We start from the raw sequence: 18,637 nt of genomic DNA on the forward strand, positions 1-18,637 counted from the left end.
CCCATTACGTTGGTGCTTTTGACGACGTGTGCATAATTGTCACATTAAGCGTGCACCTCCGAGCAGTCACCACCATCATCGTCGTCGTCATCGGCTTGGCGTCGGCTTATCGGACGGCTTAATTGATTGAGTGTGTGCGTGTGGAAGTGCGTACGCCAGAGCATATACGTCGGAGCGGTGGTGCGGGTCGTGCAGCGAGACGAAGCCAACCCGAAAAACGCGGACCCCGGAGGTGAATCCTTCAAGTGCAGGCACGGCACGGAAGCAGAACAGAGTCATAGCAAACGGCAAGCGCGCGGTGGTGCAGTTTCCAAGCAGCAACTAGCATTAAACAAACAATAATGTCCGACAGCACGGGTTACGCTGTTAACGATCTCGTTTGGTGAGTGATCTGCCGTACGGCACCAATTTCCAGTGCCAATGAAGCAAAATTCAGTTTGATTCAGCCGCATGCATTCGTGAGCTTGACGATGAAGTATTCGAATGGCATCGTGAAATCGTGTGTGTGAATAATGGTTCAGAACCTACATTTGCATCAATGTCGCAACGAAAGAAGCGGGAGAATAGGCAACATAACCTCAAACCGTGGAGTGTTGTTTTTCTGCTGCATCCATGTGACGATTGTAAGTAATATGTTCGTATGTTTCTCTTCCTGTGCTTTCTTATGTGCAGGGCAAAAATGAAGGGATTTTCGCCCTGGCCCGGCCGTATCTCGGTTCCACCGGCAGAACTGCGGAAAATTGCGGTCAAAAAGAGCAACCCAGTGAAGTGTATTTTCTTCTTCGGTTCCAACAACTAGTGAGTATCCAACAACAAACTGAAAAAATCAGACCGATGCTATTTAACAACGGAATTATGTTTTATTTATAGTGCCTGGATCGAGGAAACGCAAATCAAGCCGTATCTGGAGTTCAAGGATACGCTGCTAAACTCCTGCAAAACTGCCCAGTTCAAAGAGGCTTTGAAACAGATAGAAGAATTTCGCGTAAATCCGGAGGTAAATATTTGTACCAGCTCTTGCTTCCCCCAAAAGACAATGATTACAATGCGTGCATCATGCTTTAATGTCACTCTACTTCAAAACAGAAATTTCAGCCACTGTTCGTTGGGGAAAACGAAGCCGCTAATCGCCCGGATCCGGACGAAGAATTTAATAGGCTACGGGAAGGCGTTGCCAGCGGTACGGAGGAAAGTGGGGCAGAGGATGGGGCCTCCGTTAATAACACGTCGACACCCGCCGTCCTGGAATCGGTGGACGATGCGACCACGACGCCGCTGGTAAAGAAGTCAGCCAAGAAGAAAGTACGTGCCTCGTTGCCAATCAAATTGAACGTGGATAAGGTGGTGTGTGACCGATTATTACATTTCATTGCTCTTGTTTTGGCACCATTCCTGTTTTAAAGTTTGCATCCCACCAGTATACATCTTGGCTTTCCGTAGATCCCGTAGCCTAGCTTTTTTGGTGCATCGCAATTACAAACACTAATACGCGTGTTGACTAATCGGTTTTGGTTTTTCTTTTCCTTGGATCGATTAGGCATCTGTCACGAAGGTACGTTCGGTTGGCAACAAGGCGAAAGCCACGCTAGACGATGGTGTGACAGGCGCACCGTCCCCGAAACGAAAGAAGAAACTGTTGAACGATTCCGGTGAATTGGCTTCCCTGGATATCGATAGCTACGCTAGTCCGGTAAGACGCAATGCGCCAGTAACGCATCTGCTGAACCGTCCGGTCACTGTCACCCGACCAGCGACGCCCGAGATCGACATGTCAAGCGTTTCGAATGCGGTACAATCGCGCAATATCAAAGCATCTCAGCTGAAATTCGGTTTCCTCGGGCTGGGCGTTATGGGCTGTGGGATCGTGAAAAATCTGATCAAATCGGGCCACTCGGTTGTGGTTTGGAACCGGAGCGCCAACAAATGTCGCAAGTTCCAGGAGGTCGGTGCGGAAGTTGCGGATACTCCGTCTGATGTGGTAGAAATGACTGATGTCACCTATTCGTGCGTGTCCGATCCGCAGGTTGCAAAGGATGTAAGTAACGCAGCGTGCAAACGGTGATTATGTATTTAATCTAATGCTCCATGATGTTGCATCCTTCCAGATGGTGTTCGGTAACTGTGGCGTAATGTCGGCGAATCTGACCGGCAAAGGTTACGTTGAAATGACTGGTGTCGATCCAGAAACTTCTAATGACATCAATGAAGCAATCATGTCCAAAGGAGGTCGCTATTTGGAAGCACAAGTAAGCAGCATTTCTATATTTTATCTTGCCACTAGGACGATTCTTTGATTCTCTAACAATCAAACTGTTTTTTTTTCTATTCTCAGATACAAGGCTCGAAGAACCAAGCGGAAGAGGGAACGCTTATCATTCTAGCGAGCGGAGATCGACTGCTGTTCGAGGAGTGTCAAAGCTGTTTCGAAGCAATTTCCCGCAATTCATTCTACCTGGGTGACGTTGGCAATGCTACAAAGATGAATCTGATTCTGCAGATGATTTCCGGAATTACGCTTGCCGGAGTGGCCGAAGCGATGGCGCTAGGTAAGTAAATTGTACAAGTCGAATAGATTTGTTAAATTGAAACTGTTAATATTGCTATTGTAGCGGATCGAGCTGGACTCCAGCAAAAGGACGTACTGGAGGTACTAGAGTTAACTAGCATGTCCTCAGAAATGATGTTGCAGAAAGGAAACGGTAAGTAAACATTGTTAATTCGCTCTGTTTGTTCCTTTCAAACGATGGTGTGTAACGTTCTATATTACCTCTACCGTTAAAATAGCGATTATTAAGGGCGAATTCCCAACCCATCAGGCGTTGAAGCACATGCAGAAAGACCTCAAGCTTGCGTTGAGCCTAGCGGACGGACTAGAGCAATCGTTGCCTATTACGGCGGCATCGAACGAGGTGTACAAACACGCCAAACGTCTTGGCTATGGTTCACACGATGCCAGCGCTGTCTACGTAAGAGCAAGGTTTTAACAGCGACCGGGTGGACGACCGTCATAGGTGTGCTGAATTCTATGCAGCAGCAGAAGAGGAACCCCTCCCCCTCCTCCCCAACATATATGTAGGATGGAAGATGGTATAGTAGTTCACCGTGTAGTGTGAAGTTGACGACAACTTAGATATGCGAACCGTACGACGCACGGTACGACAGAACGACGTATCTAGAAGTATGTGCAATTGTGTCTTGCTTTTATTCTATCGTAGCCCCGAGGTTTACCCCTTGTTGGTTTATTGATTCCATACAAGCGGGAATATCATACTTTTATGTGTCTCAATACGGAATGCTTTAGATGCATTTTTGATTATAAGACCAGCATTTCCTCTTGACATATAGCGACACGTATTAGCGTGTTGTTGTTATAGATTTATTTTTTCTCTTTCCGAGGAACGTACTAAGCAAAATTTGGATGTCTTAAATCTTTAAAAATATATTTCAGACCATCCGGACTGTTGAAGTTGTGTTAGGACATACGGCCACTACCCTGCGGGAAAAATTATCATACGTTCTCGCTCTGCCTAACTAACAATAAAATTTGTCAAATCAGGATAGGATGATGGATTTGTTTCGCAGGGTAGCTGCCGGTTCTATTGTAAGAAGAGGCACGAGTGTAACGAGTTTGTTAGCATCCTGACGGCTAGCAAACAATACTCTCCACAATGTGCATTTATAAATGAAATTAATTTAATCGCTTGCCAATAAATAATTGATTTGGTAATTTTCATCCAACATCGGTAGGTGAGAAATAACGGTACGAAGGGCTCTTAGACTACTAGCAAACACAACGCACGTTCGAAGCTGCAATAGGGAATCCTGTTGAAGGTATATATATATATATTTTAAATTTGGAAACTGTTTTTCCTCTTTTAGTTTTCTTTACATGTTCAACATATTTTCTCTTAGATTTAGCTAAAGCAAAAGGATAACTTTACTGTTCATAGAAATCCGTACAATTTCTACACAGCAGTAGAAAAAAAAAGTTAGTGTGTGTGTTTATAGCGTGCTAACGATAGCAACAGCTATAGGTGGCAGATAGTATCCCAAATTTTTATAACGTTTAGTTAGATTTCATTAGCACGCACGTGTGTGAAGCTGAAAAATAGCATCTTATTGCTGCACATGCATAGTTGTTTTATTTCCTTTCTTACGGTTCCAAATTTGATTCGATTCAAATAAATTCAGTCATCTATTTCACATCCCGCGAGGATAAACTGTAACGCGACATCCACACGGAAGCACATTTGAAAGTAGTTGAGATTCGAAACATTGTTTGTTAAGATGATATCCGCTCGTATTCTATGAATTTTGGAACGTCTGAGGAATTGGATACAATAAAATTCTTAACTAGCGTAATAGACCTATTTTGGTTTCATTGTGATGGGTGATTTTAACCGCCTAGCCTAGGACGCAATCATAAGTTTATTCGTAAACTAGAACAATGAGCAAATGTTTGAGTTTCGCATACTTTCAAAGAAGCAACGTGGGTGGATGTCATGTGTAATAGAAGTAATCGTGTAAGTACAACATTTCATCGCTATTCTACGGACTGAATTTTAGCGAATGAACGATGGAGGGAGTAAAAACAAAATCGATAGCAGAAAGTATACAAGCAAGTCTCAGATCAATATTGATGGAGTGACAGTAAAAACCCATAACATAGTACAACTGGCCACGATATCCTATGGCTGGTAGATTTGGTATGCGAAGAGGTAGAAATATTTTTTTGGCAAACAAAATAAAAATAACACCTCTTTCTACACCACTCGCTAGTGTGCGGTCAACTTTAAAAGAAAGAGCTTTGTAAGATAAATCTCTTTTAGGAAAGAAGCGAAAGTGCAAACGTCGACAAAAACGCATGAACCCAACCGGTGCGCAGTACAGGCGCATTTCTTTCGATTAATAAGATTAGAGGAGATATAAGGACATGGATCATACGTACCGACGCTCGGCGAGAGAGTACATCTCACTACGCAGGTCGTAACACCATTTTACGTTGTGCGTTCTCGATGAACGAGGAGATAAACAAACTACACGTGTCGAAATGAATGCAACTAATAACAAATGAGAGAATAAATAAATGTTAATTAACGTATCGGTACATATAACGGCAACTGGGTTAGAATCTTCACAGTTTTTTTTAAATTTTTTTTTTCGTTAGAACGGCCTGGCCGTATCGACTTATTTTACCACGTAGCCGGATAGTCAGTCCTTGCTACGGGGGATTGGCCCGCATGGGATTTTGGTCCGGTCCGTTCGTGTGAAGACCGGCGCCGCTACCATAATGCCACCGGGCCGCCCCGTTTTTTTAAAATAGTGATATAGAATTTCTTTTTGAATCATTTCAACCACACAATTACAAAGTTTGCAGTGAATGGTTATTTACGTTGAAGAATTATTTTATTTCTTTGGGGTTACTTTTGATAACATTCACTTTGCCAAACATATCGTCTTATTACTTAACAATTCTTATACACAAAGATTGGTTGGGATAAAGATAAAGCAAGGAGTAAGAGTAAATTCATATGCTTTAAAGTAGAACTCTGTTCTTCGAGTAACCAAAAGTTGCTATTGAACGACCACGTGTTGTTTAACAACTACTTTGTATCATATGCCGCCCAAACATGGGCTTTGTGCAAAACCCACTACAAACAAAATAACTTTGAGCAAATCTCACGCGTACTTACATACGTCTCCGAGAACAGGACACAGTGGCGGATCTAACGGTGGGCTGAATACGGGGCCCCAACGGTCAATCCGCCGAGGGCCTCCAAGGGGATTGATCCGCCACTGACAAGAAAACATTGAAAGGAAGACGCTCAGAAGCATATTTGGCATCGAATGTACAGCAGAACAATAGTGGAACCGCTACAATGGCGGTCTGGCTCTACGAGTTGTATCAGGAATTCGCTATTATACAGCGAATTCACTCGTCTACAGCAGCATCAACGTGTATGTTTTTCAGAATGGTAATTTTGAAGAATATATATTTTACAACCCTCTTCTGAAAAGTTTCAGTAAAATACAGTCAAGCTCGGATAGTTTGATTTTTGTTATTTGTATGACAGAAAGGGTGAGTTGCCAGTAAACTTCCTAGCACGATTTCACTTCCCGTTTCTTGCATTTCCATCAACCGTCAAATTTCGCGTCTCTTTGCGTGAAATATTTCATTACAGTGGCAGAAATAGTTTCGTTAAAAATTGACATGCATTTTTGACATTTTATCCCGCGTAGATTTGAAATCATCGCCAAAAAATTAAGTAAAGAGTGAATTGTAATGTAATGTAATTTACGCAAACTGATGACTTAACAACGCACCTAATGCACTGTTCTGTACTATAATTATAATTTAATTTAATGTTTTTGTGGGTTTAGCAATGGTTTAATAAAAACTTTATATCTTCTTTATGCTTCACTAGTTGCAGGCTGAACTTTATTTTATGATTATAAATCACACTACAACTATAAATGAACGATTTTTGTTGCATAGCTGTACAATTATCATTCGAATGTATGTAAATTTACTCCGAGGAGTGTCAAATGATGATGCATGGCGTTGTCCGAATGCATCGACCATGGTGCGCTAAGCACTGAAGAGCAGGAATGACAACAACAATAAGAAAATAAAATGGCGATCTTTGCGTGTTGTACATTTTTCATTGCGGCCGTTTAAGGTGATTTTTCGACTGAAAGTGATTCGGTACCGTGTATTGCAGGAGCGCGGGGTTCGTAGGAAGTGGCCAGCTTCCGAAAAATCCATCGGTAATGCGGATGTGCCGTTGGCCCTGAACTCGAAATGGACTTTTACTTCTACAGTGGCCACGGGTGATTCCGTTGTTAGCGCGAGTGTGTGAACGAATGAAATTTGTAATGCGTGGAGATGGTTGGTGTTCTATCTTCTGGAGGAAGGGCAAGGATGATGGTGATGGGGAAGAACAAGCAGATCCTAGTCGCGTAAGGGACGGAGTAATTCTTCCAAAAATGAACCAAACGGGTCGCTGGCAGATGAGATATCGGGCAAAGGAAGTAACCGAAAAATGTTGCCCTCAATAATCAATTCCGTTGTTCATTGCAGTGCAGTCGGAAATCCCCATACGTTTCGGTTGTAACTGACTGATCTACCTTGCCTGTTACTTCGTGCACCCTTTCGTCAATCGTCTCTGGTGGTGTCAGTGTAGCAAATAGCCTGGCTCGGTCCCACAGCTCTGCACCGTTCATAATCATTACTATCACCAGTAGACGGTCGGACGAGTGCCCTTTTTTCGCGAATGGTGTATTTTTGAAATCGCTCGTTCTTTCTCGAAGATACGACCGACCACAGACAGTATCGTTCGGGAGGCAATAAGGTGAAATATTGGGGGTAAAGGGAAATGAAATTATCAACCACCCGATGAACAAGTATTGCGTACTGCATGTGTACGTGCTGTTGCCATACAATGTATGTGGTGTACATATATATATGTGTGTGTGTAATTGTGTGTGAGTCATGTGCGTGTGCTCCTGTTCATTGGGGAGCAGAACACACCAACAAGTATATTGTCCTGTCTTTTTAATACCATATTTTTCTCTTTCCTAACTGCAATCCATTCATGTAGCAAAAAAGCCCTGTTCCATTGTTACATTGTTGCATTGCACATGCAAACATACGCACACAAACTCACGGCAACACATAGTGACATTCGGCATCCTACTGTCGTTTGCGCCGGTATCCTTTTGCACAGAGTGTGCGAACGAGTGAGAGGATGAGATGAAAAATCACTCACAGAAAAAGTTTCAGAAATCCCATAAAAGTCCTTGTGCGGTTGACATTTGAGAGAAGCGAAGGCTACATACACACGCACACACAAACACATCCACCTTTATGTGTGTGTGGTTTGGGGGTGACTGTGTGCGTGTGTGTGCGCTCGAATGGTTGCGTGTTTTTATGATGTGTGCATTGCTATTCGTCCGTAGCATGCCATGCATGCGTGTGCCGATTTTTGAAGAAGTTTGCTCTAGACTGTTGCTGCTTCTACCGTTGGAAGCGAAGTTTTCATAGCTTTTGATAAAAAAGCAAGCATATTTACAGCTTTACAATTGATGAAGTTTGCATAATTTTCAAACGCGGTAGTGATGAACGATGGTGGGTTTTTCGCGTACGTCGGGATTTTTCTTTTTACATGTGTTTTATGTTGATTCCCGACCGTTTGGTGTACGTGAAACGTGCCGACGTGTGACACACAAGCTTTCTTTCCATAAACGGTGTACGGTGAAAGCTGTAAAGACACTGTACGTGAGCGAAAAGCAACGATGTATAAAACAACAAAAATGAGTGCAAGAAAAATCGGAGGGAAAAAGCAACGTAACACAAAGACCGTTTTAGCTCGGTAGCCGTTTTTCCTCTGAACTATTCGTTAGCCATCGGGTAATGATGAAGGGTTAAAAACAACGGCACAACGGGAAGCCCTTGCGTGAAGGTAATACGTCGGCAAATGCAAACTCATTGGGAAGAGAGGCGAAGAAAAAAAAATCTGTCGTAGGCATTGAACGCGGTACGCGCACATGGGTTAGGGGTTTACCAGAAAGGAAGTGGCCAGAAAACCCCACGATCCCCGGTGTGAGTGAGTACGGGCGAGTTTATCCCCAGTGAGAAGTGAATTCTCTTTCCGTCGCCTGTCCTAATGAGATGGGTTTTTAGGGGTGAAGTAGAATGAGGACGACTTTGAGTCGACAAGAGGGTGAGAAAGGCAAATAAATAAAAAAAACACGCACCACTCACTACGAGATATAGCGCCAATTATAGAGAGGAGGCCTCAAGACTGTGTGTGACTATGTGCGAGACACGAATCGCACGAGTAAAACCATCGCGCCGGTGTGCGTGTGCTTTCGGTCGCACGTTGATTCGATTGGAGTCCGCTCTTCTTCTTTCCTCGGTTCGTTTAATCTTTTCCTTCGGGTAGACCTTTTTGGTGATTGTGACACACCGTGTGAAGAAGCGGTCTCGGGTGGCTCCACACACAACACGACAACAGTAACCAGCTGCTGTAAATCGCACCATCCAGCATTGAATGAGAGCAGTAAACTCTCAAAAAACAGTAATCGCAATGAAATAGTGAAACTTCTAAACTGCAAAACCCAATTGGGTTCGGATGTCACATTTCACAATTATGTTACTGTTTCTAACACAAACAAGAGGGAGTGTGTGTGTGAAATCCCATTTGTGTTTTTAAATCATATTTTGTATCGCTGTCACGCGAACAGATAGCGACGCATATGGCAAAGGACACCCATCGCAAATATTGTGCACGTGCACAAAGCTATCATCGTTTAATGATCGTCCCTCCAAACAAGGGCCCGCACAATCACAATCAACAACGATCACTACTCAACTTTATCAAGCTTGACCGGCAACGGATATTCCCATCTCCAAAAGGTGGGAATCCATAACTCAAATCTCAAGGAGTGACTCACCGGAAGAAGAAAGAAATACTTCTTAACGGGGGTCTACTACTTTCAATTAGTTTGTCTGTTTGCAGTTTAACATTTGAAAGCTTATCCGCTACTAGTTTTCTCTACAAACTAGCTACCTAAGTGTAACTGGAAATTGAAGTACAGATTTTCTTAATAATTTTGGTTGATCAGCTGCTCCATAAAATGTCTAAACAAAGAATTTCTGTAACTGACTGGGTAAAGTCAGTTCAGCTAGATCATGTTTCCCTTTAAGAAATAAATTTACTTGTTTATAATCATTTGGTGCAATGGGAACTATTGTTTGGATTAACTGAAGAATAGTTTATTGGGAATGATATTTTCATAATTTTTTTTCACGAAAATTCTTGAGTTGATTGTTTATCGTAACAGCTGATCACAAGTTTTCTGCAGAATCAAGTAAATTCTAAAGCCTGATATTGAATTGAATATCAGAATCATTGAATAGCAGAATCAAGTAATTCTAAAGCCTGATGATTTGAAGGCGTGATAGTCCTCCAAATCGGTGCTTTTTTGAAGTTTAATTAGGATGTATCAAGGTAAATCTGGTATCATTCGATCCTTTCGAATTTTATTTAATTGGAAGCTGATTTTGTTACTTTCTGATGCCGGCTAGTAGACTGATAGTAGACATTTGCAATGGTTTAAGCTTTGAACTTTGATTGGAAGCTTCGAGCTTTGGCTTCGATTTTGTTATTTCAACTGCTGATGAATTCTTTAATGGGGCGGGACACCGGACCATCGGGTGTATTGGTAGCGGCGCCGGTCTTCACACGACAGGACCGGTCCAAACTCCCATCCAGACCAATCCCTCGTACGCAGAGCTACGGGTAAATACAGTCAATGAAATCCAGATACAACTGGACTAGACCTCTTGAGGTTGTTGTGATAATAACGAATATGAAGAAATCACAAAGTATTGTCCAAGACGGTTGTATTTGAATTAGTTTAATTTTTTTGTTATTTCGTGGTAACTTTCGGATATAGTTTCTCTAACACAATATATTGAACTTTAAACCGTTAAGATCTGCTTAATTAATTTTTGTCAAAAAGAAACAAATTTCTTCTTTTTCTTTTAGTTCCTATGTGAATTACATTAAATATAAACGACTTCGTAAATCCTTCGGTCAACTTCAATCTGTCTTGGATTAGGTTGTGTAGATAAACTTTTCATAATATTTGTAGCTACGTGCTAATACCAGTCCGGTTTCGTTTCTTGTGCGTCGTTTAAATTTACAGCACTGAACCTTTCGTGCGCTCTTTGTATTACATGCAATAAGGTCTGGTAAGGTGGTCGAGATATGCCTCCGTTGCTGTCCGTGCGTAATATCTGCACCCCGATTGCACTCGCGTGGAATGCAGCCAAACTCTGCTTGAGGAAGGTTTTTATTTTTCTCGTTTCTCTCTCGGTTGTGAAATCAATTTGTACTAAATCAAGCGTATCGCTTCGTTTCGCTCTGGCGTACATTTATGTTTATTTTGCATCGACTGTTATATCGTGCGTGTTGGTGCAAGGGTGCCTATGTGCTCGTGTGTATAGGTGCTCCTATTTTCGATTATGATTGTTAAATTGTTGTGTTTGGAAGAAAATGCTATAAATAGTAGCTTTATTTGTACGATCTTTCTGTGGTTTTGAGTATTATTTAAAATGATTTTCTTTGATGGTTTATTTGATCTGAGTGAGATGCTACTGAGTCAGATTCACGTCAATGACGATCGTGATGATGTAAGGAGTAGGAAGTCGAGTTGTACGTCGGAATTTCCGACGTAATCTCCGTTCGTCTTTTACATTTGGGATGGAATAAACGCAGTGAAGAATAGTTAAATGAGTGCTTCAAAAATATCCTGTTGAAACGTTGAAAGATAAAACACAAGAAGGACAGTAACGAGACAAGGCTAACTTTAAACGCAATAATGGCTATCGGAAATTCAGTACGATCGTAAATGACCAACGAAGAACAAAACGAGTTCACACTGATCGTGTACAGATATGGTTTGTGCGTGTGTAGTGGTGTTGGCTAAAGAGGATGTTGTTTCTCCCCCCTGTGTACCTATGGTATACGCGTATTGTGTGTGTGTTTGTTTTTGTTGTTGGCAATGGTTGTTTTCTTCGACGTTCAACAAAAGCACCGTGCAAATTCTGTGTCTCGTTCGACCCCCAAAGTAATGCGCAATCAAAGTCGTAATCCGCGTGTCATGCGATGCATAGAGCCCCACACACATAACACGACAATTATCTACCGTTTGCGTACGTATACGCAGCGTTGCCCGCGTTGACGTGTGTGCGTGCGCGCGTGTGTGTTTTGTGTGGCCAAAACGATCACCGTTTCTCTAAATGTGATAACTCGCGTAATCGTAATCGGCGAGTGAGCAGCGTGATTAAACATACCCGGACGTTTGTAGATGTGAAAAGCATATGTGATCGAACGCGTGAACGGTTCGTGAATTGTACGGGGTGCGATAGTGTGCGAGTGTGCGGTTCGTACGTAGTAGTAGTGCCAGTGTAGTAAAAGCCTTCTGTGTGACGCAAACACAAGTTACGGCACACGGGTGCAAAAAAAAACAACAACAGCGCAAAGCACTCACACGAAGGAAGCGTAAAGTGGGGGTGCTATGCGAAAACCTCACGTCGAAGGTTGAAATGGGTGCAACCCCTTAAACGTTATGCGCTATCGATTGGTGAATGTACGCACACAAAGCCAACACAAATTCAATCATTGTGAGAAAGAACAAAAGCTCTCGCGCAGTTCGAAACAGCTGCTGCTTACACACACCGTACGACGATGACTGCGGAAGGAAGAAACACATGAAGAAAAAATAGCTCCCAAGAGTGTGTATGTGAGCAGTGAGCATAAACCGATTCATTCATCGCCAAGGTGAGTAAATTTATTCGCTAGTTCAAGGGTTGCTGAGCGCTTTTGCAGAGTTAGGGACGATGAGAAACCATTGGCTGTCATGCTGAGTGATGATCAGCATGCACTTGAAAGCTTTAGCGATTTGTTCGCGATCGGTGTTTGTTGCAGCAGGCGAATTGCTCACGCGCTTATGTTTGTGTGCGAGTGTTTGTTGGAATTTTTTTCGACAGTTGTTTTTGTACTTAAATCAATTGATAGCGTTGCAATGACTGTACGAGGCTTTGTTTGTTAAATTTAATATTCAAATTGTTTTTTGTTGTTGTTGCGATTGTTAGTGTTCGATGTGGGAGCAACCGGTTCCTGATGGCACTATGTAATTGCTTTTATATTTTGAGCAAACAATAACAATCATTATTGCACTGGGGACACTGTACAAAAAAAGAAAACATGCTATCGAGGTAAAACAATAAATATCAGTTACAATGTGTCGTAAACAATCAATTACAACTGTTGATTGGCAGTATATTTGTGGCAGCAAAGAGAACAAACAAACAAATAATGTGCGTCACAAACTTTGCACTTGTTGGTTCGGTAGAGTAGTATAAATGAATGAATGATTCTTGATCTCTATTCTGAAGCTTCACGGTTTTCTTAATACTTCAGAAATCTTAAAAGATTAATCGATATTTGTAGATTCATGAAACTTCAAATCCATCTTGTGAGACTTTCCTTCTTTAAAGACTATAAAATGTGTTGGAAACGAATGGACTTGGAATGAAAAATGGTCATCTTGGAGAAATTTTTCATATTTGGGCGGTTGCAGCTTTGGGAGACTTCACTGTTAGTTCACTGTATCAATTATATCGTTTGCGGTTTGATAGTTTGGTAGATCGAGCATATTAGAAAGGTGGTAAATGTGTGGATTATTTACGATACGGATCATATAACGCACATTAACGTAAAACTATTCACTGAATGTATTTCATTTTCCGTGCTACATAGTAAATCGGTTGAGAATGGTCTGTTGGATTATAGCAGCAGAGCAATCAATCGATAACACTCGTTAATCAATCAATCCCATCCAATTGCTTGCCAGAAATGCCGTTCCGAGGAATTGACACACAGTGTACACGCATGGTGTGTGTTGGTGTGTGCTGTGTCCACTCTGTGGTGTGGAGCAACTGCACTGCGATAAGTGGTGTTTTCGTTAAACAAATCGTTCTGCTCTGCGTTCGAGAGTCGTCAGCCTGACATAAAGACGTTAGCAACAGGACGCCAGCAATCGGAAAGCGATATTGGAACAGGAAAAGAGATATGAATTTAAGGGTATGAATAGTTCGTTTATCTTTACCTTACCTTGCCGTAAGTGCGTATGTATCGTGTAGTTGTACGAAAAGCAGTAACAAAAGTAAGCCCAAAAACGCATCCTGTCGCAAACAAAACCTTCTATTGTTTTTTTCCCTACCTCTTCTTGCTGTATGCGCTCTTTGCGTGTGCCTTTTTTGGTACTGTACTGCACTCTATCCATTTTGTCCTTGCCTCTGTGTGTGTTTGTTTGTGTGCGTTTCGGTTGAACGCGAAGTGTGCCACTTTGCAGGTGGCTTGAATGTTTTTTGCTGTCGTTGTTAAGCCAACTTGGCCGATTGTGCTGTGCTGCGTGTGTTGGTGAGATACGCGGCCGTACCTTGGTGGGTGGTTGGGTGGTATGGTTTTTTTTTACTCGCGTAGAGCAGCGCTAAATACTCATTGCCACCGTCAGCAACGGCTATAGGAAAGCACCTTCAGTTTGTTCATGTTTTTTTTTCGTTGTTGTTGTCTTCAAAGCTTGCATGATGGCCCTGAGACAGATGACTTCGAGTTTGGAGAATTGGAATTAAAGATCGTACGGCGCGCCCGGGGGTAAACCGCGTCGCGCCTCGTGATGAATTGCTACAACGAGCGGTGATGGTGGTGCACTCGAATTGGTAGGTGGCCCTCACCGACTCAGGGCGGTGTTTCACCATGTTGTGTTGGAGTAGAATACAATGTTTCCCAATGTTCTTGTATGGCTAAAATGTAACTATATATGTGTTACTCTCCACTGCGGAGATTGCAATGGGTGAAGTAGTATCTAATTCCATTCCGGCATTTAATGCTAATTGTTGGTAATGGAAAGTTTGTTTCAGCGATCAAACTGGATGGTGGGCTTTGATGTATTTAGTGTAGGTATTATATTGACGAGTTCTGTTTATTTCAGGCTGGTGGTTGGTGGATATGTTTACTATCATCAATTCCATCCGGTTTTGCCGATGCTGATACCATATTCCGATGCATTGATGAGTCATTAAATTGTGGAGGAAAGAAAAGCGGATGAATCATTCTCGTGAATGGTTGTTACTGACTAACAACTATTCGGTCTTGGGTAATTCAAACCACAGATAGTCATCCATCATGTCAGGCAGGCCAACATCGGTGGCAAAGCCAAATAAGAAAAGAGATTTGGAGGGTACTACCGTGTATGTGTAAGTTTCTCTACACTAAGTGTGTGAGCTTTTGAGGTTAGGTTTTGTTCAAGTGACCGTGTTTGGGGACAACTCATAGCTTGACCTACGTAGAAGTTTCACTAGATGTAAGTGAACAAAATATGGCTATTATTACGATGTATCACTTCATTGCTGGGTTTATTTTTTCTGCATTGTGCAAAAATATGATAGTAATACAGGGTTTTTTTTAAGATGACAGAACAAGGCAAGCGCCTATCACCACAAGCGCAGCACATGACATTTCAACGGCCACAGACACCACAACCCCAAAAGAAATACTTCAATGCAAGCAAACCTTACCAACAAACCAATAACCCATAAGATACTTATCAGCCTGGTACAATCCGGCCAGTATAAACGCGAATGATTTTGACAACCTAACTATGTTTTTTTTTTTTATCGGAAAAATATTTACTGCATTTTTAATTGAATTAAATATGCTTTATTTCAAGAAAAATACAGTAAATGTTACCAACAATCGTCGCCTGGCATTGCAAATCTATCCTAAGATCCGTTTATACTTCTAGGATCGTACTTCACTTCTTCCGTCGTACTGGTGTTGTGGTAAGCTGTGCTGCGATTCTGATATCATTTGCGTCCATTGAAGTATGCCAGCTGCGGTTGAGCTGTCTAGTAAGGCCGTTGAAATGTCATGTGCTGCGCTTGTGATGATAGGCGCTTGCGTTGTCCTGTCATCTCAAAAACCCGGTATTAAACAAGTTTATAATATACGTACGATAAATTCACTAGCCTAACCGAGCATGCCCGGGATAAGACAAACGACGAGGAGAAAATGCCTTAAGAAATATGGAGTTGTTTCAGTCCAAATGCAGGGGATGATACAGACAAAGAGCCGCCGCAATCTAAATAAATAAAAGCAATCGTTATCTTCGATTATTCTAAAATATCGATGTCTTAAAATTTAATTGAAGCTTTTAAGATAAACAGAGTTTATGTTGATGAAATTGTAAAGGTATCCGTCGTGTAATGGACACCGGTCTATCACAAGACAGAGTATCCTATGGCAAACCTCATCTAGACTCACAAGATCAAATCTCCTGCAAAGGTCTTCATTTCCCTGCAGTATTGTTACCACTTCACTGAATTTAGAAATGGTAGCGTAAAGATTGTAATGATTGTAGATCGCATCAATCGTAAGAAGCTGTAATGGTCGTAAGATTGGAACGAAGACATTATAATCCCACCGCATAATGTTGCATGACATTTAATGTGTTAAAAATATTTCCTGACGAAAGTTGAAGCTTCCGCGAACAGCATAGAAGAACAACGGAATTTTTACACGTTCCATCTCCATGCTCTTAAGGGCGGGCGGACTCTACTATGCGTCTATTAATAGCATTGCAATGTTATCGGAGTTTCTACCACGCAAACCCAGAATTGGCTTTGTTTTGTGCGACGGTTACAGATATGCTCAAAAATAGCCCTAAAGTAAATCTGCCCACCCACCCACATCTTCCATGAAGGCGCTTTCGCTTTTTGTACGCGGAAAGAAGAAGTCTATTTTTGCCACAGATTGTACGTGTGCTTCCGTAAAGTAAAACTTCTGTTGTAATCACTTGGAAAATGAGGCTTCTTAAACTTCGCTGCGGAGTGAGCCGTTCAGCTTATTTGAGCAAAAAATGATTTCCATTCCACACAGTTTAAACAGTTGCTTGCGGAGATGTTTTCAAAACAACAAACACTTTCGGTAAAGTGTTGTCGAAACCAGCCAAAGCAATTGTTGTACTTCGTTGTGCCCTGTGCGTTACGATAATAATCAATAAAGATATTGCTAAATGTCAGCAAAGAGGTTATGGTTCACAATGGCTACAATATGTTTTCAGAATATATTGTTCAACTTATATTGTGGAAAGCAAGAAACCTCACACACACGCACGCATGTATTTAGACAACGGAAAACAGTAACAAAACTGTCAAAGGTGGACGCAAAATCACAACTACTGAGTCGTACGGAACGAGCTCGTAATATCACGGACGGCTGGTGGAACTGTGAAAACGGTCGCTTTGGGCACGTTTATTTTTGTGCCAGCGCCATGTGCACCAGCGGGAGGGAAGGGATTGTAACCGGACGGGGCGATGTTTTCCTCCCAATGTTTATGATAAAACAAGAGACAGATAGCAAACGCAGACGGGCAAGACTGAGATGGGGAAATACGGTTGGTATTCGGTTGACGCGTGCGTTATGCCCGGTTCGGGAAAATATGTTGTGCCGTCGCTTTCTTTTCTGCTCATTGTTTCCTCGGTTTGGTGGCTGTCTGTTTCTCCTCTGCTGTTCTGTTCTTTTCACGTTTGCCACCACCGTCACCAAGCTTCCACCTTCCTGTGGGGCGGACCTTGGCCGGTGCACCCTTACTTTCTTTGTTATGATTTTGTTTTGGAAGGGCACTACGTCCTCACGCTCACGCTCACTCTCACTTTCTCATGTTGCGCCCAGTGAATGCCGTCTCGTTTCTCTGGCCATTGGCGTTCTTGTTCTCCCATTTTGCAATGCTCGCGCTTGCAACGTGTTTGAATGTTGGTTTCCAATTTGTTGTCGCCGTGTTTTCAACTTTTCGAAATAGTTAGTAGTTAGGTTTTGAGTTTTTCAAGGAATTGATTAGAATTCTCATACTATCTTATGTCAGTTTTACCTTAAATATAAAAAAAAATTGTATAAATCTTTAATATGTTCGAAATGTTGATTCCAGAAATTCAAGTGGGATATTATTAGGAAATGATATCCTTGTAAATCGAGTTGAATCGTAAAAATAAAAATAAATTTAATTACAACCTGCATGCAAAAGTAAACTGTATAAATTAACAGTAAAAATGGTTTGCTGTTACGGGTCTGGAAAAGGGCATTAAACTGTTCGCAATAATATTTCATGCGGATTGCGTCCGTCCATCCAGTGGTAGTGGGTTCGTTGGTTAATCATTTGGTAATATACTGCGCAAGACTAAATTCAGGACAGCCTGCTCCCACTGCTCCTACAAATTTCTCGACCGGTCCTCTTAGAAGCAATCTTCAGACTAGCCTTCTCGCAGTTGGCGGAGCATTGTCACAATGTTTTAATTTCGCTATGCACACAATTTCTGCCGACTATAGCCCTCGACAGTTATTTTGCGTTTTCTTGCTACGGTAAAGCGTTTCATGTGAGATGATGGATCTTTTTGTTTTTGTTGTTGTTGTTGTTATTTTTCTTTTGTTGAAAAAAGCTAATTTTCGAATAGAGATAGTTTTTTTACTTTTATTTTATCCATTCTTTGTACCACAAAAAGCTTTATAGGAATAGGTTGCAAATGGAACATTTGACTTGACTCAGGTTCTTCAAACTTCTTTGACGTTTGTTGATAATATGTGAATGTTTCTATAATGCTAGCATTTTGAAATGCAAGTTAATGTGATCCATCATGTGAACATCAAGAGTCAGTGTAGTGCTGAACCATTTTTTGAGAATCGTCATTCACTGGAGTCTTTATTGAAGAGCCATTCGAGGTATGAAGTCATAACATTTAATTAAATTCTTCTAGAGCTCTGTTTTAAAAACAAAATAAATTACTCAATGAAATTCCATTTGCTGTTTATACAAATGTAGAACTCTAAAACTCATAACAAAGCCTGTAAAGTTAAACATAATTGATTGAGAAAAAATATGTTAGTTGCTTAACAATCGGTAAGTTTATGTAATAGAGCCACTCTTGTAGTAGTTAGAAGCGTTTTTTTGGTATTCCCGCAACAAAGCAGTGTAAAGAAAGGAAGAGAAATTAATAATGTTGCGAGGGAAG

At 41.6% G+C, this 18,637-nt stretch overlaps 1 protein-coding gene across 1 annotated transcript; it reads left to right on the forward strand.

Moving 5' to 3' along the window:
- Positions 1-341: 341 nt before the first annotated feature.
- LOC128711991 (cytokine-like nuclear factor N-PAC) lies at positions 342-2,984 on the forward strand. Its single transcript, XM_053806884.1, has 9 exons — positions 342-382; positions 673-798; positions 871-997; positions 1,087-1,344; positions 1,538-2,035; positions 2,106-2,246; positions 2,333-2,546; positions 2,610-2,699; positions 2,785-2,984. The coding sequence occupies exons 1-9, from the start codon at positions 342-344 to the stop codon at positions 2,982-2,984; spliced, it is 1,695 nt and encodes a 564-aa protein (XP_053662859.1).
- The last annotated feature ends 15,653 nt before the right edge of the window (positions 2,985-18,637 follow it).

The sequence above is a fragment of the Anopheles marshallii genome, chromosome 3 (assembly GCF_943734725.1).
Source record: "Anopheles marshallii chromosome 3, idAnoMarsDA_429_01, whole genome shotgun sequence".
NCBI classification, from domain to species: domain Eukaryota; kingdom Metazoa; phylum Arthropoda; class Insecta; order Diptera; family Culicidae; genus Anopheles; species Anopheles marshallii.